General features: G+C 43.6%; 1 protein-coding gene across 3 annotated transcripts in view; it reads left to right on the top strand.

Moving 5' to 3' along the window:
- The window catches only part of macrod2 (mono-ADP ribosylhydrolase 2), a 396,798-nt gene that overhangs the window by 245,248 nt on the left and 125,089 nt on the right, over nt 1-26,461 (top strand). For all 3 annotated transcript variants that reach the window (XM_047602588.1, XM_047602589.1, XM_047602587.1), the window contains exon 6: nt 22,715-22,836. In XM_047602588.1, the coding sequence (XP_047458544.1) occupies nt 22,715-22,836 (122 nt within the window). The remainder of the gene's footprint in view (nt 1-22,714; nt 22,837-26,461) is intronic.

Here is a 26,461-nt window from a genome sequence, read left to right on the forward strand (position 1 = left end):
AGGGTATAATATACTTCTTTCAGCACCTGCCATTTAACCTTGCTGGTGGTGAGCAGGACTTCGGGAACAGAGAGAGGGGTTACCTTTAATCGTCAACATGCTGGAGCCCTGAATGGCGGCTGGGGGGTTTCAGGCCCCCTTATTGATTCCAACAGATGGCAGACCCAGAGAGGGAGTTTTTCCGCTGACTCCGTGCCCAGACGAACAGCAGTGGAGAGCTTACCGTGGCTTCATTAAATATTCACTCACAGCGACAACATACCAAACATTAAGCACGCGCGCGGGCAAGACGCGAAAGAACCGCAATAAAAGTGCCACTGTGCCGTTATCTGAACGGAACACGGAGCTATACGCGAGGAAGAAGACATTTACCTCGATCCCAGGCCTTTTGAAATATTGAGCAGTCAGCAACACCGGCTTCCATAGCTGACTAAGCTTGATAATACATGTTCGAATTATATTAATTATTCATTCCGTGCTTAATGGTTATATTTTATTTTATTTTTTTTTTTTTTACAGAATACTTTCTAGGTTTCTGCTCGGGGCGGGTTATACTTTTGCCATCACATCTCTAACAATTATCAATCAGTCTTTTAATCACGCAGGCTCGGAGAAAGTGCAGTTTAGCACATCGTAAAGCGGCGGTGGACCAAGTCGTGATGAGCCGTTGAAGAATTTGACAGTTGTGTAGTCCTTGCTCTGAGACTGCTGTTATGCATGAAAAACACTCTCTGTGAGTGGGGACCACCTGAGGTTTTGTTTATGTTAGCAATTAACTGTAGGAAAGATGATTGTGGGCCAGGTCAGGAAAATAATTACAGGGCTCCGGCAGTGTCAGGCGTCACATTAGGGCCACATCAAGACCTGTCTCTGCGTCCAGAATTAAATACGAAAACATGCAAATGAGGCTTCAACACTTTGCAGGGATGCACTTCCTGTAGCAGCGTAACGAGCTCATTGAGATGCACCGCCACTAGCATGTGATAGCTGCTATTTATTCCCGCAAAATGCTTATTTTAATATGGGCCGAGATTTCTAGACCTGCATATTTTGAGACGGCGGAATGGTGTTGAAGCATAAAGAGGTTCAAATTGCAGCAATTATTTGAAATCTTAAGGGGTTTGTTGGAGTTCAAAGAAACGGCGCTTTTAATTGCAAGTTTACTGTGGCGTGAATGGCAGCATGTGTTTCATGTATACTGCAGCCGAATGAGCGGAGCATGGTATTAGCGCTGTGACTTACCACTTTGATTCCTGCTGGGTCCATTCATGGTAAGGCGTTTATGCACTTACAGAGTACTAAAGCACATTAGGTGAGGCCATCCGCCAAATTGTGTCGCGCGATTATGAGAATATTCACAGGGAATGATTTGCCAGAGATGAATACCCACTATTAACACTCAAAAAACACAATTCTTAACATTAAGAGAACAGCACGCCCTTCAGTCTAATTTTCTATTCAGCGATCTTATGGGCACGGGAAGATGTAAAGTTGAAATTTTACGGCTTATATTTCATAACGTCTTTTATTTGGCAGATGCGGTTAAACAGAGCTCGGAGCTAATTTAATTGTGCATATCTGTTCATGCTTGATTTTTGCAGTGCGTGTTTGAGAGAAAAAGGGGGAAGGAGCGGGACAGGCGGCTTTAGGAGATGCATGCTCCGTAAACACATGCAGCTGTATCCTCTTAAAGCAGGCCCCGTGGCTGTCCCCTCGTACTCTGTGTTTGTAAGCTATCATGTACTTCTGTCGCGATAAGGGGCAATGAAACTCAAACGGCAATTATTAGTTATGTTCTCAAAGTCCCTCCCTCTACTTTCTCTCTGTCATCTTTGCTGCAAATCATTATTCCCTGGCTTTGTCTTCCCTTTCATTTCATTGCGGCGCAGGAGCCCACAGATTCATTTGTTATATTGAAATAGCCACTCAGTAAAATTTGAAGCTTAACATTTTGAGTTTTGCTTTTTTTTTTTTTTTTTTTTTAAACCGAAGCCAGAACTTTGACATGCTGCACTGGATTCTGCACAGGCAGCTGCAGCTACTCTCTATCTCCTTTTTGTTTGGATGTCTCCCTTTCCAGGATCGCCAGACTGTGCAGCATAAATCTGATTGGCAATGCATCACTGCAGCAATGTGTTTTTCTTTCACGCAGAAAGACTAAGTGTAAACTGCTAGCTGAGACGCGCCGCGAAGCCAAATGTGAGGAAAGAGATGGAAAGAATTCTTTGAAAACTGTTTTCTTCATTTGCTGTACTCAAATATTGTCCACTTCCTCTAAGCATTTTCGTAGTGTGAAATGAGATCAATAAGACTGAGAGTCTCGTCTAGTCTCTTGAAATGGAATTTTGGTAACAAATCAGATCTTTTATTATACCATGAATTATTAAGAAAAGGAAAAAAAAAATGTGCAATGTGCATCTCAGAACATGGAGCTGCTGGTTTACCGCTGTATGACTCTGTGTTTTGATATGCTCATTTGGGTCCAACACCAAAGTCACACAATAGCACAGAAAACTAAGGCTGCAGGAGACCAGCTGCATGTTCTTCAAGGCAAAATTACTGTTTTAGTCAATGGAGTCAAGTGGCTTTGAATCATAGCTTGATGTAACAACTTCCTTTACCTGTCAGAAAAGGCTAGAGCAGTGGTAAGTAGTGCATGCACAAGTGACAATGGGCTTGTGTTTAAAACTACAGTGAACTATTAATGCACGATGATGGTTTATGGAGAATTATGTAATAATTATATTATATTATATTAGCTACCTAGAATGACTGAAACCGTCTTTGAAAAAAAAATGATGCATATTTTAGTGTTTTAATTTGACTGATCCACTAACATGGAGAGGGTGGAGCTTATAACCTATACTGCAGCAAATCACCAGGGGGAGCTCTACTTAGCTTGGCTTCAATTTTTAGGAGTTTGTTTCTTGCCCATCTTCATACAATCTATGGTCCAAGCAAGACAAACATGTATTGGTGGTGGTGTTCCTTGTTGGAGAAAGATGAGAAGGAACTAAGTGGTAGACTAATTTGTAAGTTCCACAGTTTAGCTTTAAATTCGTTCTATATGACAACAGGTAATTTATTACGTCTTAATTTGCTCTTCATTCACTTTCACCGCCACGATGAAGTGTCACGGTCTGCTTTTTCCCTCAAAGTTATTTTTCTTTAAAAAGCCTGGTATCATATTTAAAACATCCCACAAAGGTTTCACAATACGTACAACGTATACTGACGTCAACCTTTGTGCTATGAAGTGCTATGAACTGAAGATTTTGTCTTGCAGAGAGGTTCTCTCTAAAGGCTACTCTGTGCTTGTCCATTGGAGATATTCTGCGGAGCAATCAGGCCCCTAAGAAGACCCAACAAAGCTATTTTCTTTTCATGGAATACAATTGTCTCACTGCTTCTTTTCTTTTTTCTTTTTTAAATCCCAGCTTAAATAGAGAGATGGTGTCCTCTTTTTCAATGCTCCATTTGTCCTAATGCTCTTTTAAATAGGCTATAGCTATAGAGATGGACAAGTATTCTTGTGCAACTGCAATGTGCGATAAGTAGCCTCTCATTTGACCGACCTTGCAGGCCAATTATAAAGCCATAATAGGGCAACACCTCCTCAGTCTTTCTGTTATTGAACCTCGCTGAACCTCTCTCGGTTTCTCTTTTTGTCTCTGTCATTTTGCCTCATTTCCTTCCCCTCTCTGTCTTCCTCTCTCTCTCTCTCTCTCTCTCTCTCCCTCTCTCCCTCTCTCCCTGCGGCAAAGAGTAGAGAGGGCAGGCGTGGTGATGGCCAGCCCAGTGTCCTTTAGTGTCCGATAACAGAGCCTTCCCATCATCTGCCTGCCTCAGCCAAGCAAGGCCTGGCTAATGGATTTGGCTGGCAGGCATACATCCCTTCTTCCCAATTGAGCCACCCTGCTCTCTCCCGCACCTCTCAATTATTCAGTCTCCACTTCTATGCAAATGCTTTCCTATTCAGGAAAAACCTGCCATTATTTTCATCGTGGTGTTATGTGTGCTGATGCGTGGGACTCTGGAGACTTGTCCGCGGTGACATATGGTACGGCTGCTGAGATGGAGGATGCTGCCTGCTTGCCAATCCCTCATCTCCTTCTAGGCAAAGCTCCATCAGACCTGAACCATTAGAGGCTGATCTATCGAAGTGCCGTTCACAAGTGCTAACACTCTCCTGCAGTTCCCTAGCAACCGCCGCAAGCGCTAGTCTCTTTCACTGTAATGCTCAGTTGCTTAGCTACAGAGACTGACAAAACTACACATGGCTCATCTCCCCATGGAGTCAAGGGCCAAAAACCGGTAGTATCATTTCAGAATTGATCAGCGAATAGAAAGAGATATTATTAGGTGTCACAAAAGCGCATCCCTCTCAGTCGTGAGGAGTGTTAATGTGACAGCCTGTTTTCTGTTGTAGCCGCCAACAGTTCTCCAAATTCCACCAAAAAGCTGGTGTGATCCTGAGCGCGTCCGTGTTTGTGTGTTCCTCCTTTGAGTCAGAGGGTGAATGAAGGGCGGTTGGTTGCCGAGGAAGAGTAGACGGGGGTGACGGTTTTGGAGGACTGTGTAATTAAGGCACATAAAACAGCTAGCCGCGCCGGCTGCAGGAAGGTGTGCTGCTGATTTAGACGTTCCCCCTCCACGCTGGCCACCTGTTAAAGGATTTATTTCCCAGGTCAGCGGTGGGTGCCTGACATCATCAGGCAACCTGCTTCTTCTTTTAGCACAGTGGGAGGGCAGCAGAGGAGAGTGGGAGGAAGAGGGCTTACTTTCCGTGTGTGGCAAGAACACATAAAGCAGCCTTTTGTTTTCCCCCCTCTTTCTCATCTGGGTCCGCAATTTCCCGCTCGGGCCGGACTGAGGAAGACAAACGGGTTTGTCTCGAGATGCGTTTTCGGTGGCGTCGAAGTTGTTCGGAAACATCGCGTGTCCCATTGCTCTTTTCCAAGTGCGCTGAGAGCAACGTGCGAGCGAGAGAAACTTCCTCCTCAAGTCGACTGGGAGACATTGTGCCCTTCCAGTAGCCTACCTCAGCAATGTCACACCCCACCTTAGCAGATGCTTAAAGAAAACACCAGCAAGCGCATTTACCCCCATTTCACACTCTCATATTTCATTTTCACGTCCACTGAGGTTACCTTTCCATTTTCTTCTCCACTGCAGATGCTGCAAGGTGAAAATGGTATGTTGGCCGTTTATTTATGAGAACTGCAGTTAGGCCAGCGGATTTACCGTAGCCACAGCTCCGTGCGTACGCTGAAGACGCCTCAGAGGTAGATTTCATGAATCTGTAGTTTGGGCTTATGCTAACAAGGCCGAGGTAGACACACCTCCACCCTCCCACCCCCCCTTCCCCAAGATGGCAGCGTGCCTCCGCACCCCTGAGTAGCAGGCACCACTGGGCACCATCAGGCTGTGGAAGGACCCGCTACAGCCAAAAATAATTAAGCACGCTGTCACAGGCTTTTTGCTGTATTCACACAAAATTCTCATCCAAGTCTCAACATGGGAGAAGGCCCCTGCCTCCAGCCTTTTCTTTTCCAGAAGTGGGCATGCACAAACACCGAAACACACACACACACACACACACTGCAGCAATCACTGTTTACACATGATCTCACTGCCAGTGAAGTAGAGGTAGTCTTTGATCAAGTGTCTCACAGGAACAATACTTCAACCAATACGATTAGATCCTCGCAGGGTCGTAGTTCCTCGTTTGACACTGTATACGGCGCATGCTGCATAATAATACGAATTGTACCTTTTCTTGCCCGGCCTGAAAGTAGTACACATGAAATACAATCCATATCAATGTGTATAATGTAGATGATTACACATGCACGCGGCAGCTACGGCTCTAAATGAATGATTACACTGTCGTGCGCCGGCCTACGTGAATCCCATTCTTAGCTGTACGTTGGCAGACTGTGATTCCTGTTGCCACTGTTCCTATGACAGATAATCAGTTGTTGATGGATCGCACAGTTTGATAATCGCATATACAATGGCATGTACTATTTTGTCTTGATTTACATATCCGTAATATCGTTAGCCGAGGCTGGTGTGACGCTTTAAAAATTCATAAAATAACAAAAAAGGAGAAGGAATAAAGGCTTAGGTGCGCGGAGATGATTTAATACTTAATAAGGGCGGCTGCCTCGAGCCTACACATTTGTCTTTATTATTTGTGCATTTCTTTTCGCCAGCGCTGTATCATACATATTTCTCCTCGTCAAATTGCCCTCGGCCTTCCTCCGCAGCGTTTCACCGAAACGCGCGTTTCTGCGGAGCTGTTGTACATTAAAGTCGAACTCTGAGCTACACTTTAGCATCCAGTGCATCATCACGTCAAACGTTAAAATAATAAAATGCAATGTGTTGTTCTCCAGAATAGTTAAACATTAGAAAGCACCGGCGTTGGAGTAAACACACGCGGAAGATCATCAGGACCGAAGCTATACCTCGTACAGCAGACAGAAGGATGCACGGCAGGCCCCGCTTTGGGACACGCTTCAGATATCCCGCAGACACTTTTAACAGCCGGAAGCTCTTAGAGTTTAATGAAGTTATAAATGTAGCCCCGTCTTGCATCATCTTTACCTCACCTTACCGAGTTATATAATTGTCAGCTGTGGGGCTTTGGAGTGTACAACTCATATGTTTCTATCATTTATCCTGAAGTGTGCAGGCGCGCCGACAGCAACCTTGAATCGCTGTCCATCCTTTAGATTCTCTCTCCCGTCTCTTCAGTCAGGTGTGGAGAACTATTTTCAGCTCTGCCTGAGCGGCGGCACTGATGTGTGCAATGTTTTTCACCTGCTCTTCATCATTCCATTTCATATCCTGAGCGGGCTTACTTTGAAGAAGTCCTATCAGGTTGATGTGTCTGTGTGTTTTGGCTGCTTTGGGGTGGATTTAAGAGTTGTTTTTATTTATTTATTTATTTTTTACCTCTCTGCTAAAAGAGAATCCTCTTGGCTTTTGCAAGGTTTTTTTTTTTTCTTCACACTGCCCAGAAGTAACTAAATGGAGGAGAGCATTTGTTTGACACTTCTCTGATGGTTGTTTGAAACAAAAAAACTTTTGAATAACATGAATCTGAATTGATTCTCTTTGAATAAGAACGGGAGGACCTTATATGTGTAACTCTGTAACTCGAATTATCTTGTGATCTTTATGCATCTCTCCTGTTTTTCTCACTCTTTTCATTTCTTTTTTTTTTTAACACGACAGGCTTAAAACTGATCTCAGATGGTGAAGCATATTTTAAAGGTCACCGTGGTAGTAGTAGTCATCTGCTGGATCTGGCAGAAATGGAGACCTGCCTGTGTGGTTAAAAGCTCTAGGCTAAATGATTTCTCTTAGCTCGGGTGAAACTCATGACTGATTGCTCAACTCACCTTGTGTAACTTGTTTAAAAAAAAAAAAAAAAAAAAAGAAGAAGGAGAAGCATTTTCCCTTAGTCCGTGTGTGTCTTCCATCAAGCACTAGTCCCGCTGTAATTTCTCCCGGTCTCCGGTGCGTGCATCAACTAAAGCAGCCGGTTTGTGCCATTTATTGAGCGCAGCTATTCTTGTACCCTTGACCCGGACTCCGCTTGTGTGGAGACCACACATTGAAACTTTTCTGCCGTGCCCATCTACCATAGCACCCCAAATTATCTCATTAGGCCCACATTTTTGTTAAAGTAAGATAAATGCTCGTGCAGCATGTGGCTTTGATTGCTAAAGTACTCGCGAGAACAAGAGACTGTTGTGCAGGAGTGGCGGACCGCCGTGAATTATGGGGGCTGGGGTAGAGGACGGGGATAGCCTCCCGTCCATCACGCTGCTCGTGCGCTCGGCTCCTCATAGATGCGTGTGTGTGTGTGTGACCCAGCTGCACGGGGGCCTCCCCGTGTTTGTTGAACATATGGAAACATCGCCCGGCTGCTTGTGTCAAGTGCACCATGCATTAGTAGCATTAATGCAGGCGCTGCTGAGAGACTGAGCGCCACTCCGTTATCTCCTGTTTGCTTTCTTTGCCTAATGGCGCGCCGGCAAGTTGGTGCTCTCTGTCTCTTGACACCTAAACTCCCACCCGTGCTCCCCTTTCATGTCGTGTCAAAGTTTCATTATTTACGCTTGTTCGCGTATCCCCGCGATGACATGACCAGATACCTAGGCCACTCCTAGACCCGGGGAAACGACTATTAATTATCCGTTGTTTAAAGCAGACAGCTCAGCGTTTTTTGAAAAGCCTGCGCGGAGCAGTGACAAGGTCAAACTCTCGAGTTTAGGATCGGAGCCCGGAGACGGGCCCCGTAAATGTATGCATTTCAGCATTTCCCTCGCCACTAAAAGGCGAGAGTTTATATGTGCTCCAGTAAAGGGTTCTCCCTGGTGAGGCATTTCTGTCGGGGGTAACAAAGCGAGCGCGTGCGCGCCGTGACACGGCCCCTCTGTGCAGAAATGGCCGCATCTGTGATAAATACACACGGCGAACGGATTGCAGCGAAGCAGGTGTGGAGCTGCGCCCGACCTTGCGTTTTCCAGACGTGAACCGCCGCTAAATTCAACGCACTTCACTCGCTGACGCTGGGAGAGAGAGACGGGCGGAGACATTTGGGAAGAATTGGAGGAGGGACGGGGGTGGAGATTGATGTAAATAAAGAGAAAAGTGAAAAAAATGAAGGAGAAGAGGGGGGAAAAAGGACGGCGCTCGCGCGGGTTCCCAACAACGAAGCGAGATTTTATTATACTATCTGAGAAAAGCGTCAGCGCCCTGTGCATTTGTATTCACTGTGTGGTAACTTCAGCAGCATCCCGCCGTGTTTGATATGTGCCGCGCCGCGAGGCCACGCGTTATGCTATGAGCAATGTATTCCCACAAGAGCATGTTTCTCGCAGCCTTTAGTCATGTTGCACAGGATGGAGTTCAGTACACTGTGCATGTGTGTTCTCTGCTCTTTGAAATATTATGTAGCAGGTGTACCACTGCTAGGTAGCCGCTCCCCGGAGGATGTTGGTCACAGTTGGGGTTTCTTCCACGAGAACCCCTGAAACTGTCTCCACTGGCGTTTTTTCTTTGGAGGAGGGCTGAGAGGAGAGGAGTCTGAGCGCGGATCGTCTCTATTTTGATTGGGCCGCTCTCTCACAGAAATTGCCAGTGCTGCATCGCGCAGGCGGGGACGTTACGGAGCTGTTGTAGATAATCTGTATGAGAATGAGCACGCGGAGGCGCCTGCCTTTAGGGACACGGGTCCTGTGAGATCACGCCGGCTTGATGGGCCCTTGTTACAGCTCCTTCAGCGCGGGTGCCTGAAACGGGCTCAGATAAGAGCCTGCTCTCACAACAGCCGTAATGGGGCCATACCCCACTCCCACTGACTGACGTCTCTTTGGAAGAATGGGATCGGCGTAGTCATTCTTTTGTCATTTCTTAGAGGTGGTACTCTGAACAAAAAGATGAAGCAAAAAATGCCCACAGGTGATGCAGAAAAAGATCTAATATTTTCCCGAATGCTGCCATTTCAGGGGCCCGGAACAGTTGCTCTCCTTTTAAGGCGAACGGCGGCTCGCCTCGGTGTGGAGACCTTTAACATTGTTTTCATTGGAATCGCCGCCGCGCTTTTTTTTTTTTTTTTTGCCCTTTCCAAAAAAACTGCTTTGAAAACGAGAGTTTAGCCTTAAACGGGGCGGCAACTCGATCAGATTTCCTTTCTGCTTATTACACAGAGATAACGCGCGTACAGTTTTGCATTTTTTAATGTGTTATGACATTGTTAATCAAAACGAGATAATGCGCAGAATCGAATACTATGTAGCTGCAGTGTTAATCTTGAAGCAAACAGCCAGCATTGAACTGATTAGCTGCACTGAATCCCCCAGGCCCACATTACTCAGGCAGCTGGTTCAGTAGTGAAGGAGATAGTTTGTTGTGATTAGTCTTGTAATTAAACTGCAGAGGCTATGAATACATGAGTAATGAGTGGCACCCTGAATGTGAAAGGAGTTGATAAGTGGGCTGTCTGTTTTGTGGAGTTGACTGAGACAAACCTAGTATGGGAAAGACGAAAAGGACTCGCGCATCTTGTTGTGACTCAAAACTTGCAGCTGTAGGTCACTGCCCACCAAGTCCAATTTGTCATTTTTACATTTTGTTTCCTTACTTCATTGTGGTAAAGACAAAATGCAGGGATCCCTATTTTCGGCAGTAGTCTGCAGCAGCACAAGTGAATGACTGTAATGCACCCGTATCCGTTCTCTACCAATTCACACGGAACTAATAAGTATGAAATGCATGGTTATTTATACAGGAGGGCGCACATGCACCTTTCAGAATATGAATGGATTAAATAACCATTTTGCATTCACACGGAGACGGCCCTCAGTCCATCCCCAGGGAGAGAGCAGCCTCTTCAGCATGAGATGTCGGAGCCCCCCGCAGATATTCCGTCTTGCAGCCTTGTGAATGTCAGCATGTTAGCAACTGTCTGACGATTTCCTTTTATACGTTGCAACGCGATTTTCAAATGCCCTGTGACATTATCATATTGCTTTGAAGTCCAAAATAATAGAAATAGAAAAAAAAAAATGTCCTTCTCTGTGCTTCAGGGCCACATCGGGTCTACATTCGAGAGTATTGTAGAGTTTATCGGCAGAAGGTCGAAAGTTAGTATCAGATTAGCAAAAATATTTATTTGCTCCCGTCTATGATGTAAAACATCCTATTATGAGCTTTTTTCTTCTTTTTGAGAAATCGGATCATAAAAGCCGGCAAAGTTCTAAGCGCAGTGCAGACAGATGAAGCTAGTGGATCATTTTGATAACTTTCAGGTGCATGTACTTCTTAATATTTATGAACAAAGGGATCATTATAAAGACTCCCTGGATGAGGTTCATAGAGTTGGGATTAACCTTTTTTTTCAGTTTCGTGACACTGAATGAGTTTCCGTAAATTAACTTTAGCTTCTCATTGTGCATCAGAAACCGTACAAAGACCTATTTGTGACATTATTTCTAACTGACGCCTTTAATTACGTTTGTCTTTTACTCCACAGCCATCTTGGGCTGGCAAATTATTGTTTTCCGTCGTTAATAGTCCTTAAACTTGTCATTGTGCGCTCGGATTAATCAGCACGATGCCAAAATAGTCTTTGAATAATACCTGCTTTACTATAAATTGATTTGATTCACGGGGGCAATGGAGGCTAATTGGTGGTTTCACCAACAGGATTCAGCATCAGGGAAATGGCAAGGATAAAATACAGTAGTGCCACACAACAACAATATTTATCCCCGTTTCCCAGCCCTTACTTACCCAAACACAGACTTGAATGTGCCTTTGTAATTACTGTCATTAGGATAATTTGGAGAGCGTGTGGCACATGTTGCCGGAACGAGAGCATGCTTAATCTCTCCACCCGCCGTGTCTTTCTCCATCAAACCCACATTGGGCCCACGTCTTAATTGAAATGACGGGTAATAGCATCTGTGAAGGCCACATAACTTTCAGTCTTCCTGCAGCTGTGCGGCGTGTTTGTGCACGCGTGTGTAAATCTTACTGACATTTAAAGATTCATGAAGCTCGACTCACCAGCTCAAGGACCTGCTTGCACAGACCCCCGCAGAATTATGATGTACTGCCCTGGCTGTTTGGTGCCGCACGCTAATCAGAGAAAAGGTGGGATGCGGTTTTGGAGTCAGACAAACCTGACAACATCGCCGTCTAATGTTCGGGCGGCGGAGATGAAAAGGCCGTGCCGAGGCTGGATGCGGTTTGTTTTTGTGTGAAATAAATGTGCAAGACAAACCGAGGTTTAAAAGCGGGCCGTCTTTAAAGCTCTGCCACAACAGGGCACCTTGCTGCAAGGGATACGCCGAGGGAACAATAAATATTGTGAATCCCCGCTGCAGGGGATTGTGTAGATTGCATCTGTCGAATTCAAATTTAGGGCGGCCTGTCTGTGGTTTACCTGCCCCGTCAGATTCATAAACAGCATCTCGCGAGGGAGTTTCTGAGGGCGTCCGGCTCGTATTTGGGAAATCAAATAATGAATTTCCTCCGCAGCATGAACGTGGTTGATGTTACCCAGCGGGGCCGCTTCCTTAGAACCAACGGTGTCACAGCCAGCTGGTTCTGGGCTTCATCAGCCATACATATCTATGCAATTCCTGCACAGGCACTACAAACAAACTGGGACCTGTGGATGCAGACGGCATCGATAAAAATCACCGGCGACCGCCTTTTACTCTGCAAAAGCTTTGATTTCATATCCACGAATGCTTCCGTACATTCATCCATCAGTTGGATCTGTCTTTCTGTCTATAACCGTGTATCCTGTAGTCGGTCCTTTTGGAGTTGTAGCTCATCCCAAGGGACTGGGGTGAGAAACAAGGTAGCATGGGTAGGTCAGCAATCCATCAAATGGCGCAGAAAGACACAAACAGAATAATAATAATAACAATAAAAACACAGAGCAAACTCTACGCAGGCAGCCAGCAGGTTTGAGCTCAGCGCCGTGCTGCTGTGAGGTGAAGGCAGTAGAATATAGATCCTTTCTTCTCCTGCGTCTTTAGATAATGTGCTTTCTTTTCCAGACTCACATCTTTACCCATATATACCGCGTGGCTGCACATTCACTAGATACATGCAGAGAAGCTGCGACGTCTGTTGGCAGTCATGATTTATTTTAATTTTTTTCTTTACACGTGAAAAAAAAAGAAAAAAAGTGCTCTCATAATCACGTTTATTCTAAACGTTTAGAGAATGCTTTGAAAAAGAGCAGCAAGCTGTCGAGAGCAGTGTCACCTGGCAGCTCATTCAAGCTCAGGGGAACGTTATAGAAAACCCAGAGCAGAGGGAACAGCTGGCAGCGCCGCTCACTGACTTTCTCCCCCCCTCCCCTCCTCGTCTTTACTCTGGGCCCGTCGTCCCCGCAGACACCACCGGGGCCATTTTTACACCGTGTATACGGCAAAACAATCATCACACCCCCGGTGTCCTTCAGTCTGCGGCCAATGCTCACACGCGCACGCGCACACACATGCACGCCTCGCTTCCCTTTTCAGAGGGGTAGAGCAGTAAAAATGTGTGCCAGCAGCCTGAGAGATGGCTTTCCTTTTAAGTGGCCTTTTCTTTTACTCAGAGAGCTTCTTGACATTTTAAGGTAGCGCGGAATGCACTGTGCTTTCTCGCTTGCGCGTGTCAGCAGCGCTTCATGGAGATGACAATCACGCGAGGATCACGCGTTTTCCCGGCGAAAGAGATGGTTCTGAGCGCGGGCCTCCCCGTCCTACGCGCACGCACACTTCAGAATAATGAATTTATATAACGCGCAGCAAGAGCTATACATAAAGCACATCCACGACGGCTCATCTGTTTCCGTTCTTATTTTTATTACCTCTCGCGTCAAATAATTATTGGTGACAATCAGGAAAATATTTCTGTGATGTTGCATGTGTGCATAGCGGTGTGTCATCATCCCTCGGCAACACTTCCCCCTCTTGCTCTTTTACCCCTTAGCCTGTTTAAGTGTGACAGAACCTCAGTGACACTCACAATGGAAAAAAGAAAAAAAAAAGCACTTTGAAAGCCAAGTGTATGAATAACCACTACGACACCAATAATCCATTTTTTAAAGACGGAAATATTAATGCACTAACAACTGTATCTGCTCAGTATGCGACAGATTATTCCAGGCCTGTGAGAGAGCAAAAAAAAAAAGCTCCCTCTTTCATGCTGGAGCTTCGGCGAGCGTTAGGGGATCATTCTGCACTCTCTGTCACCATGACAACACCAGTTCCATGTCCGAGTGGGTGTACACACTTCATTTAGTAATCCTCAGCGACCGACATGGGAACAGCTGTGTGCATGCTGAGAGGGTCTAGGCTAGCAATCACAAGGAAACTACCTTAATTTCTGGAGATGTGGTCACTCTTGTGGGTATTATGGAATTAGAGTTTGAGTGGCAATGCCTGTCACCTGCTATTATGAAGTATATATTTTTACTGGGAAGTAATTTGATCTTTATTTGATCTGGTCTTACCGGTTCCTGTTTGCCTCAGTATTTACGAACGGAAGCTTCGGTGATATGGAAGAGACGAGGAACACAAAAAAACACAAGCTTGATTAATGTTTAAATGTATTGAAAACTTGCCTAGAGTCTAACTCCACACAACTTCTCCCAAAACACACATACTTTATACACAAACAGTCTTCAAGCAAAGACAGAAAATTCCCAGTCTCCCCCCCAGTCTTAGGAGGTTAACTTAAACACCGCTTTCACATCGTGTACCTTAGAAATAACGTTGATAACAGCTGGCAGCGTTCCAGCTATGAGCCACTTCCTCAACAATACTCACAAAAACACACACACAAACCAAATGGTCAACCGCTCTGGCTGCGCAGTGCGTATAGCGCCTCTACACGATAAAGTAAATAGTCCTGACTGACAGTATTATTTTCAGCTAGGTTAGCTACGCGCCTCGGCTCCCTGTCAATGTTCTGACTGGAGGTAGCCATGGTCACTGGTGTGGGATACAGGCAAGTATAGACAAGCTGTTTACGCTGGTGTCGATCAGCCGGTGGGGAGTGGGGGGGAGGATGTTGGCCGCATGACACCAGGCAAAAATGCATACAACTTTCTTAGAGCAAATACAGAAAACATTAAATAAATGAATAAATAATGCAAAGAAAGATGATAAAGATAATCACACAATGAATGTTTTTTATAATGCAGAGCTCCATGACTAACAGGAGAATCTTAGAAATACCAATTCATGTCACGTTTAGGAATTTAACTAATGGCCACACCCATTTTTAATATTATATGTGGTGCATGTGATGGCGTACTAACGCTTTGACTCCCATACTATTCCATATTCCATACTGTATTAATCACGATTAAATATCATTCTTTTTTAATCTATGTTAATAGTGTGAACTGCAAACTGAGTATTTTGACATATCATTATTAAAATGTTTGATTGTAGAGATTCATACAATACTGAAGCTGTGTGATGTATATTTTTGAGCTATGGTCATCTGTTCAAAAGTGCTACATCTCAAAAAGTATCAAAGTATCAAAAGTATCAAAGTCACAGCTTAGATATTTGTATATATAATCTGTTCACACATGGGCAAATGTGTATCTTACAAACTGAATGACTAGCAATGGTTAGAAAGCGGATACAAAATGGGAAAATTAAGCATTTTATTGTCTATTACTACTACTACTACAAAAAAGATCAACCGTGCAGTTACAATGCCAGCCAAAGGGTTAATTAATCATATATTTTCCGATATGGGCAACTATGGTCCTCCACCATGATTCTCATCCATATTTTTTATATGACATGGGCGCACAAGTGTCATATTTATCTTTCCCGGAGTCGGCTTTGAAGCCGGTCAGTCCTCGGTAACGCCGGCCACGGCCACATGCTGCGTGCTGCTCTGACACGCTGACAGCAAGTTACCTGGAGACACGGAGGAATGGGAAGCACTTGAAGGCCCTTTGAAGTGAGATGCTACCTCTCTTTTTCTCTCACGGACCATTGAGCACTTTGAAAAGGCAGCTTTGTGATTGACAAAAGGGAGATGAGTCGTCACCGTTCGCAGTGACTGGCATTTATTTGCCGTTGCGTGGGAAGCTGTCTCTAATAAGCTTTAATGGCTGTCTTAAAACGAGCGTACAGGAGAATTCAAAGAACTGATGTGATGGCTTGTTTTGAAGGCGCAGTGCGGTTCACTATACCACATAGCATTAATGAAAGGAGTTATACGATTACTACTAATAATAACACTGCCACTACTAATGGTTAAAATGTTTTTTATTGCGCTTTGTGCAGTAAACAGTCCGCATAAATGGACTCTTCACCGGCCTTTAAATGAATCTCCGTCCTCTGCTTTGTTTTCCTTTTGTGTTTTGTTCATGATTTCAGACAGCTTCCTTTTTTTTGTGTGTGCTTTGAAAACGACAAGAGATTTCAATATCTCAATTACGTCTGACAACAGGAGACGAGCGGTTGGTGCACGGCACAAAGCGTTTTCTCTTAGATTCTCCTAGAAGTCCCCTGGTATCAGGCTATATCCAGCCGTGGTGCACTTTTCTCAGGGCTAGTTTTCATCCTTTCTTTTTCTTTACCTTTTTTTGTGATGAAGATTGCACTAAGACATGGATAAAATGCAGTATCTGGGTATCACAATAATTTGTAGAGTCACTTAACTGTTTTATTTGTAGCAAGAATCAAATAAACTGATGAGACGACAGCTACACATCCCTAAAAGAGCTGGTTTAACCCGTAAAATTATATCATTATGTGCTTGGTTAATTCTTAAGTTTGAAAGTTAACTGCATGGGCAGCAAAAAGTGTCCGTTTTAGTTTGTTGCTTGCTAATTAAAATAGATCTAACTGACGCTCCCATATCCACATATCTGTATCGAGTTGATGGTTGAGATATTGCACCTCTTGGATTGCGAGCAAGAATGGGATCATTCATGAGTAATCACGCTACAGGAAGCATGTTTCCAGTCTTTTGAAATTGTTATTTTGCGGAAGGGTAACACAGCCTCGGAGTCAGTACAGTGGAGCGAAAGTGAAAGATTGATTAGGCTGTGGAGTGCTGGTCCCACTCTGAAATAGCACAGCGCTTCTCTTCTAAACGAAGTCTAGATATTTCAAAAGATTTTTTAGTTGCTAAGAAAGTGGCGTCTTTGAAGTGAGCATGTCCCCTTGGTAGTTATTCCTCAGCTCTCCCAGAGCTGAGGAATATTTTAGTACGCCAGCTTGTCTAAGATGTTCTCACACATGCTCGGCTGTTGCCGCGTTAAGGGGTCATTTCGTGTCCAGTCGAGTCTGAGCTTAAGATCTCCGTCGCTTGGGATGTCTCCATCAAAACGCTTTTTTTTTTTTATTATTATTCTTTATGTTTTTACTCCTGATCTGTTACTTTTTTCAAATATGAATGAGTCATAGTCCCTATTTTGTATTCCACTACATAATGCAGCTGCACAATGTACAGAATGCATGTTTGCAAGAATATGGTTGACACTCAAAATATGAAAATATAAATATAGACCACACTTTATTTTAAACGGTTTCATGTAATTCTTTTAATAGTGTTCTTTTAAATACATATAGTGCACAGAACAAGATATCTGAGTTTAAACTAAGAGCATTACAATTGAAGGTGTGGTGTGTTGGCACTGAAAAAGAGGCCAGTCTTTTGTCTTTTTTTTATTTTTATTTTGGTTCATCTTCACCGAAACTGATGGCTGCTGATTCAGAATGGATCAAGTATCACAGAAAGTAGGAAGTGAAAATTGGTTCAGTTTTGCTGTAATCCGCCCAGAATTACTAAAAACAGATTGGGTCTTTCACCTCCAATGCTGCGTTTCAGGACGTCTGAACAACAGCAGAGATACTGTACCAGCAGCAGTTGTAATTGTTAAAAAAGAATTAGAGGGACAATGGCACACTAATTTGCCCTGATACTCCCAAACAGAAACATAAAAACAACAGTTTCCTTCTCAGAGAGCATAAACATTCAAATAAACCGTGTTCTTTTCCCATATTGAGTGTTATTGGTTTAAACAGACATGTTTTTTTTTCTTCTTTCCTTTCTTTCCTTGAGTATTTTGCCACAGCACAAACACAACTAGAATTTGCTTTATTGCAGACCATGTTGCAAAATACAAGGAATCTCTCTTGGCGCTTGCCGCATAACAACAAGCACAAACAGTGAGAAAATAAGCAATATTTAAAAGATAAAAAATATGTACTGTTTTAAATAAAGGAGCCCTGGAATATCCAGTGAACACAGTATGAAGATGATGAAAATGTTCAGAGGTGTTAAGCCAGAGATGGTTCTGGTAAGGTAACACATAAAGACATATTTTGGAGAATTCAGGTCAATGGACTATTAAGAGTCCATGTTGGAGAAGAACCAGGCCTGGTTGCAGATGGGAAGAAACTGTTCTCATGGACCTCAGCCTCCTGCCAGAGGGAAGTGTCTCAAAAAATGTATGTATCCAGAGTGGGAAGTGCTCCTGCCAGTGCCAGGCAACAGGAGGCGTACAGGTCCAGGAGAGATGGCAGATTACAGTCAGTTACCTTGACATGATGCAGTCTGCCTTTGGCAAAGGCAGACTGCATACCAGGTGGTGATGGTGGAGATGAGGATGGACCCAATGGTGGAGATGGATGTGCAGAAATACACTATCATCATTATTGTCTGTTGTCTCTACATTATTGGCAGCTTGAACGTTTTCAGCTACTGCAGGAAGTGCTTTATATTTGATATCCTGCAGAACAGTCACTCCCAGGAAGTGGGGGGACTCCACGGTGTCTCACAGGATGATAGGAACAGGTGGGGATGGGTTCTTCCTACAAGTCTACAACCAACCCCCCACTGTCTTTACGGCAGGAAGTCCTGAGATGTTCTGGCTGCACCAGGTCACCAGATGGCCCATCTCCCTCTAGTAGGCAGATCCGTCCCCACCAGAGATGAGCCCACTGGACATACTGTCGTCCCCTGACTTCAAGAGCTTCAGAGACTGGTGACAAGGGTGAAAAGTTCAGAGGAAGCATGCGAGCTTGAGAGAAGCTGGTGCTGACATTCCAGTAGTTAAAGACATGTTTCTTTCTCTGATGTGCTGACCCTTATCAGTCAGGAAGTTTGTGAAGGATGAATTTGGGTGCACCCAACTAGGACAGCTTGCCTTCACCAGAGTCAGGATGAGTGTATTGGAAGCAGAGATAAATGCCATGAAGAGTATTCTGGCATATGTTCTTGAGGAGTTCAGGTACTGCAAAACTATATTTCTAATGGACTTCTTGACTTGTAGGCGAGCTGAAGGGTTCAGTCAGATCACTACATTAGCACAGAGGTCACGGGGACAGATCCAAAGTAATTTAGTCCTGCAGTCTTTTGTTTTGTCGGGGGGACTCTTGAAGTTGGCACATGGCATTTCGAGGACAGTTTCTCAAGTTGAACGGAGAGACAGTCAGTTTGGTTATGGTATTTAATTCGATCCTTAGACTTTTGAGTGTGACTCGTATTATCCTTTAATTCTCAACAGAACAAACGGTTGATTTGTTTTTGTGTTGTGTTGCACCTTTGTGTTTGTTTTGCTTCCGCCTTCCCTGTAGGCTCACAGGAAAACAACACACAGTTTGAATGGCAATCATCAGTCTCTGCTGGTTCAATTGTGTTACAGACCTCGTGGCCCCAAGCAACAGACCACAATGAACAAATCCAAAACTGCTAAAAAAGAAAAGAAAAAAAGAAAAACACTGATGGGAATGGAAGCTCATTAACTAGTAGTGGAATTGGCAAGTGTCTTGAAGGAAGTGTGTGCAGAGGGGAATTCGTGGTAGGTGCGATAAAGAATAGTTTTGATGATTTCCATAACGACTTATTTTGTATGCTGTCTGCGTCTAGTAGTCTAACCTCAGCGATTGTGTTCTGGGTTTTTACAGGTTAATGAAACTATTTTTAGTACAGTACGTGGCACGTTCTTTAGGAATGCATATAGTATTAGTTTTGCTGTGAACATTTCGTGTGGGGGTGCAGAGTACACCCCGGACTAGGGGTGTGTACCATAATGGCACCAGTGCTGACTCTAACGGTAGTAACCAGACCGAAAAGCAACGCAGATTCTGGTGCTTCATTTCAGTGCCACTGAATTTTTAATTACCGCCTCCTTAGTCACTTTTTCTACCGTGCCGCAGACGCATCCAGGGGGTAAGGAAAAACAGTTAAGTTTGGCTGTGCTTCTCCTTAAAAGATGCAGACTCGGCAACTTGCAACAAGTGCTCCAAGGAGATATTGTGCAAGGGAGGTAACCTCAAATTTGATTAAACATCTGACGACACGTAGCATCTTTTTAGTAGTTTTTTTTAGTTGTATTTATATTATTTGAATTAATTTCATGCATTTCATGCATTTGCATGTCAACAAAGTGCCATAAAAAATAAAAAGAGGCACCATTTTTGGACAAAGTTTGTATGTTTTCCATTCATTAATACCCAGGACAAGATGTTACAATCCCTTGTGCCATGATCTGAGGCAAAACTCATTTAGAAGCCTAGTCCACCTGAAAAACCAACCAGCAGACCAGCAGTCAGCTACTAACTAGCCTAGCCTAGCCAGCAGCAGTAGGTAATAGAGGTAATAGAGGACATGCAACTACACTCCAACCAACACCTCTCCCTTCTGCCAAGATCAGAAGTAAGATATTACCAGACACCCGCTACCTAGTGTCTGGTAGTATTTACTGTAAGCACCGGTTTAAGCACTGGTACTGTTTCAAAAGAACCAGTTTGGCACCAGTATCAGATAAAACCTTAACAATAATACCCATCCCTGCCCTGGACAGGTCGCCAGTCCATTGCAGGGCTAACACAGAGAGGCAGGCAAGTACACTCACACCTACAGCCAATGTAGAATCATCAGTGAACCTTTGGACAGTGGGAGGTTGCCGGAATTGCCGCAGAGAACCCACGCAGTCACAGGGAGAACATGCAAACTCCGCACAGAAAGGCTGGTGGGTGTGTCTGGCCGCTAATGGATAGAAATAATGATAAAAGCTGTGGGTTTACCAGGGGATAAAGAACAGTGATGGGGAATGTTAGTAATAAACTGTCAGAGCTTTTTAAACTTTGATTGCGGAGAACGTCTTTGTAAAACTTTCTAAAACGCTGCTGTCATATTCTTCTTCTTCTCCAAGCGTATTAAAAAAATGACACACTTAGAGGGAGTCTTAATATTTAGACAGAGTCCTCTTCAAGGTTAAATTGTTATGATTGCTGATCCAGCTATTTAGATTTGGTGTTCCTGTGCAGTCGACTGCAAAATTACCGACTCTATGAATCAAATATAATGTTAGTTAAATGGCCTACAGCACGTCATTGCAAATAATCAATGGAATTTGTTGGTTCTATGCAATGACTGTGATATTTTCATTTAAACAGAATGAATATATATTATTATATTATTCATCGTAAACCAAGAGGAGAGAGGTCAGGTTTACCGAGACACTAAAGCAGCTGTTGGAGAGTTTTGGAGTTCGACAGCAACTAACTGTCCTTCCTGTGTTATGCCTCCGTATTTAGAAAGTAAAATATGCTTTTCACCTTACAGAAACACAGCTGTGTAAATATTTATTTGATGTGCAAGTGTTGAGGATACAATGGGAGACAGCCACACTGGTGAGATAAGAACTATTTAAATTTTCATGAAATCACCAGTAGTCTGGTTTTTGGCGTTTGCCCACACTCTAATTGGCATGTTGCTGTTCTTGTAGTGAAGAACTTCATGAATTATGCACGAAAAACAACTTGCCACGTGTCCCATTATAACCACATTGTGCTGTGCAATTTTGAGCCTGCCCTTCTGGAAAAAGACAATACTTGAGACAGCTCCATCGCAACGCAGCCTGGGTTTAGCTGGAGAGCATCCGAACCTCCTTTTGTTTTCCTGCTTTGCTCCCGAGCATAAAGTCTCAGTCCTGAAGCAGCACTAGCGAATAAGCCACTTGATTGTAACGGTCCTGCATTTCATCATCCTGACCTATTAAGCAACTAGACACACAAGTGAGAACTAAATTTAATCTATAAATGATTTATGGTCAGGTAGAGGAGTAATATAGCTTAAATTTATGCAGTGGGAAAGTGAGGCTAAGTGTTTTGTATTAACTAAACTCCGAGGTTAGCTGGGGAAAAAAAAAAAAAAGAAAAAAAAATACATATAAAGTGACTGCATTATAAAGCATTTTCCCTACTTGGCCTCACCTGACCCAGGGCTGAATTCTCAGTCCTTCAGCATGGTTTAACATTTTAACGCACAGGGAAAAAAAGGGACTTGATGCATTAAATTGCAGATACAACATATATGGGTCATGGCTTATCTGCGTTCGGTGTGGCTTAAATTAAGATTTCGTTTTTTGGACCATACACAGTCAGCTTTTGAATAAACAAACAAACAAAAAAAAAACATTTCTCCATGAACTGGAGGTCACACTAGCTGAACCCAGCGCTTGACAACCTTTTTGAGGACTTCTCATGTATATAACATTTTCAACTTTTACCATTAGAATTCTTGTTAGATTTCTTAAGTGCAGCCTCGTAGTTGAGCGTCCCTGGAATGCAACTGTGGGTGATGCAGAGTCGCTCCCTGTATATTGATGTTGACCTGCACTGTCCAGCGCTGAGAAGGCCAAGGGTAACCAGGCAGAATGCGGAAGATTATGTTTCTGTCAAGTCACTGCTTCGATTCTCTCTATTTCCCTGTCATCACTCCCATGATTCAATTAAGACGTTGCATTCCTCAGTCTGGCCAGGCCAGACAAGGAGACCGGTGATTGGCAGGTAAAGACATTACTATGTCAAGGGGAAGAGAATACAGGGAGAGATATGAATATTTGAGTAGATGGCATAAAAGAATTGTGTAATTGATTTCCTATCTTAGCTGCGATTTCATTCACTGGAGGAAAAAAAAATGCATTCATCTCAGGCAGTGGGTTGCTCATTGTCTCATTGTGAAGAGAAAACTTTATCGTACTTTGAATTTGATAATTATTCTTGAAACTCGCGTGCGTGGCAGAGAACTAAAAGGTTTTGCAGCATCGGACTTATCGCTTGGTGGAAATTGCGCTAGTCGTTTTTCCTAAAAGTAGGTCGTGTCTAAACGAGCTTTGTGTTTTGTCCCCTTCCGACAGATGTGATCCACACTGTGGGCCCTGTGGCCAGAGGTCACGTGGGCACTACAGAGACCAATGACCTCACCTCCTGCTACCAGAACTCCCTCAGGCTGATGAAGGAGCATGGCTTGACCACTGTGGTGAGTACAGTACGCCGGCGAGCTCACGCTCTTCCGAAGTAGAAAATTTGTCTCTGTTCTGTGCAGTTTGAAAGAAATAAATTACACACTTTGGTGTTTTTGTTTGACAGCAAGTAAGCCTTCAGCTAGAAAGGCTGTGGAAATTTGGAAAAGGTACAGCATCAAAAGGATTTAGCATCTTTAATTTTAGATACAGTTCTGAAAAGCCTTAATCTTCTTTTATTTAGACAAAAGCAACAAAGAACACAACAAAGTGGTAATGTTTCATGTACAATGTCAAATGAAGGCTTTTCATGTAGAATACTTTGGCTCGTGATTAACTGAAAGCACGCAGGCCTTCGTATACTGTTCATATTGAGACTGCAAATAGCTGCGTTATTCTTTTTTGTTCAGGATACAAATGTAGGTTAGATCATACGTTCTCCAAAGATCTTGACATGCATTTGCAATTTATCCTTTTTGTTTCCAAAAAATTGAAGGTCTTCTTCCAAACTGTCATTTGCAGTGTTTGTCTGAGCCACCTCTTCAAGAGGAATTTTCTCCCTTAAAACACCAGAAAAACAAAGGAGTCAGTGATTGTGGATGAATCATATAAGCTTTAGACGAGACGATGCCCACACAATCCAGAGCATTGACATGTTACCCCGTGGGTAGGAACGTGTGCTATTGCATGTTTCAGGCCAGTCTATGGGACATGTACACTCACTGACCACTTTCTATTCAATTGTGTGTTAACACAAATAGCTAATCAGCCAATCAAATGGCTGCAATTCAGTGCATTTAGGCATGTGGAGGTGATCGAGACAACATCAGAATGGGACTTGAGGAATGTTTCCAACACCTTGTTGAAAGTTCATGAAGAATAAAGGCAGTTCTGAAGGAAAAAGGGGGCCCAACCTTTTACTAGCAAGGTGTACCTAATAAAGTTGCCAGTGAGTGTACATTTACCCTGCCCACAGGGGGTCAGCATATCCGTAACACCGAATTACCACAAATCATTTTCCGTGCCAACCTACTGCCCTGCAGCCTCATCAGAGGCCAATCAATGGAAGTACTTAGCAAAAAGAGAGACATAGATGAGTACCAGTTTCATTAAAGATGATTGTGACAAATTCCTGCTCTGTTGATGACTTATTGTGAGAGCAGCAGACACCTCTAGGTAGCAATTAAATGGATTGTGAAACCACATGTCTGAAGTACCTGACGGTGTTTGAAAGTTACATCCAAACCAGCAGGCATCCCGCAAGTTCAAACTTTCCCTAATCACATTTACATCCACTGAGATGTGATGAACCACAACCATGACGTTGCATTATAATATTGCCCCCCTCCAAAAAAAAAGTTTAATGTGTTGAGAGCATCTGCACTGAAGAACTGGGTTCAGCTCGTCATTGCAGTAACGCACCACCACCTTATGTCCTTTCAGCCAAATTCAGCCCAGTTCTGACTTTGTTTCTGGCACATTCCAACGATTATTATGATTATTTAGTTTAGACGGATCTTTTTATCCAATAGTCTTTATATTCATAAGAAAGTGTTTCTGTTTTTACAAGGAACAGGCAGGATTGTGCCTAATGTATTTATACAGCTGCTCCGCGTTGGGCAGACCTTCAGTGAAAACACTGGCGCTCTGTGATTGACTGGCCTTGTAGGAAGTGCCAGGCTTCGTACTGTATGATCGTCGCCTCCGTCTATTGCGTCTCTTCTTGCTGCAAGGACAGCAGAAAAACGTTTAACCAACAACAAAAGGGAAATCGGTGTTTCTTTCTACAAGAAAGTATGTGGCCTTTGGGTTTACTCCAGCCATGTTATGCTCTGTGTCAAGAAAGATCCTCTGATCGTTTCTATTTAATAGACAGTATTGAGTCCAAGTTTTCCGCAAGTTGATCAACACTAAACTTATTTTGAAAGGGTCTCAGCTTCACTGTGTGAGAGAAACAAGTAATCCACTGAAGATAGGCACCCCGTCAAGTGGGCCTGCAAACTGGGCAAAAAAAAAAAAAAAAGGGGGGGGGGTAGCTACAATTGGGAACCCTAGATGGCTCCCTCCCTAATGGGGATTCCAGGGCTTTACAGAGGGGTAGGAGTCAAAACAAAACCTAATGTAAAATAAACTTGAGCCTGAAAGATTAAAAAGGAGAAGCAGTTGGTAGTTAATCCTTGTTTCCTAGACCCCAAAGCTACCCTTCAGGCTACAGAACAGTATGGCTATCGCTGTCTTCGTATCAAAATCTCCTTGTGCTTGTAACACATCAAGACAGAGAGTTTACAGGGAATAGCAGAGAAAGTCAAAATGCATTTCCCTTACCTCAGGGCAACTCGGTGTGTACGAGTGAACATTTACTATCCCCAGAAGTCAGAAATTAGATAGAAGAGCTTTTCCTGTCCCAGAGTAATGTAGCACTGGTGGGAGAGAACTGAGGAAGATTGAAAATGTGGCTACCTGGGGCAATTCCTGGTTGTTTTTCGAGTTTCTTGCTTGTATTACTACAATTATTATGAATGATTAGATACTTGCTTTTTTTTTGTTTTGTTTTGTTTTGTTTCAGCTTTTTTGTTGTTCAGTCTGATAATTGGGTATGTAGTTCAAACTTTTCATTTATTTCGAAACGCTCACGGCCAAAGCACATACATGTTGCGAGATGCTCGACCAAGATGCTCTCATTTCGCTTCTGCCTTCTACCACAGGGCAAACTCTAAGTATAGGACGCACTTCTAGGACTTGCTGAAGGATGGCCTTCAGATGAAAAATTACAATCAACCTGAGCCAGGATGCCTGCCGTTTAACCCGCACACTGAAACTGAAAGCTTTCTGGAACGGTGCAGACTTTAACACCCTCACTCTGTCTTAGTCTCTGGATATGTATCAGATTGCTGGATGGCTTATTAAGTTGTGTTTTCCGGTTCATTTGTCTGAATGCTGGAAAGCGAAATTTGTGCAAACGTACAGCACGTCTTTTACGTGAAACTTCCTGGTGCATGTGCCTGTGATGGAAACATTTTTTTGTTGTTTTTTTTTTTTTTTCCTTCATTTCTTTTCCGCCTAGAGGACTTTTATGCTTCAGTTCCTCTTCTTTTTTTTTCTTCTTTCTGCGGCTGAAAGAGCAGCCGACTGTCACAGCTCCCCGGGCTCTGACTGACCACAGCCCACAGCCAGGATGCCAGGGTTGCTGACCGGGCTCCGCAACATAACGCAGGGGGAGCCATGGCATCTACGCAGCCTGTGAATAGAATTGCAGCTCTGGGCCGACGAGCAGCATGTTGTCAAACAGCCCCCTCCTCTGCTCAGTGCTTGTTACTCTACAGTATGTTGTTTGCTTCTAGAAGAGGCTCAGCTGAAGAGCCAAAAAGAGGAAATAAAGCAGAAAACTTGGATTTTTTTTATTTATTTTGGCGGATTGATTCTAGACGTGAATTGTGATAGCAACACTACACAGCTGGTCGATTAAGAGGGAAGAGACTCGGGGGGGAATGTCAATATTTAGCTTGAGCCAGGACATATTAAATAGGTTTCATCATGTCTGCTTGATGAAAGCTGCTTCGATATAAGCAACATTCCATGTTATTATGATCCATTCAGGAAAAAAAAACAACTCAACAATATGACCTCAGTGCCTGAATTTCT

The sequence above is a fragment of the Mugil cephalus genome, chromosome 13 (genome assembly GCF_022458985.1).
Source record: "Mugil cephalus isolate CIBA_MC_2020 chromosome 13, CIBA_Mcephalus_1.1, whole genome shotgun sequence".
In the NCBI taxonomy this organism is placed as follows: Eukaryota; Metazoa; Chordata; class Actinopteri; order Mugiliformes; family Mugilidae; genus Mugil; species Mugil cephalus.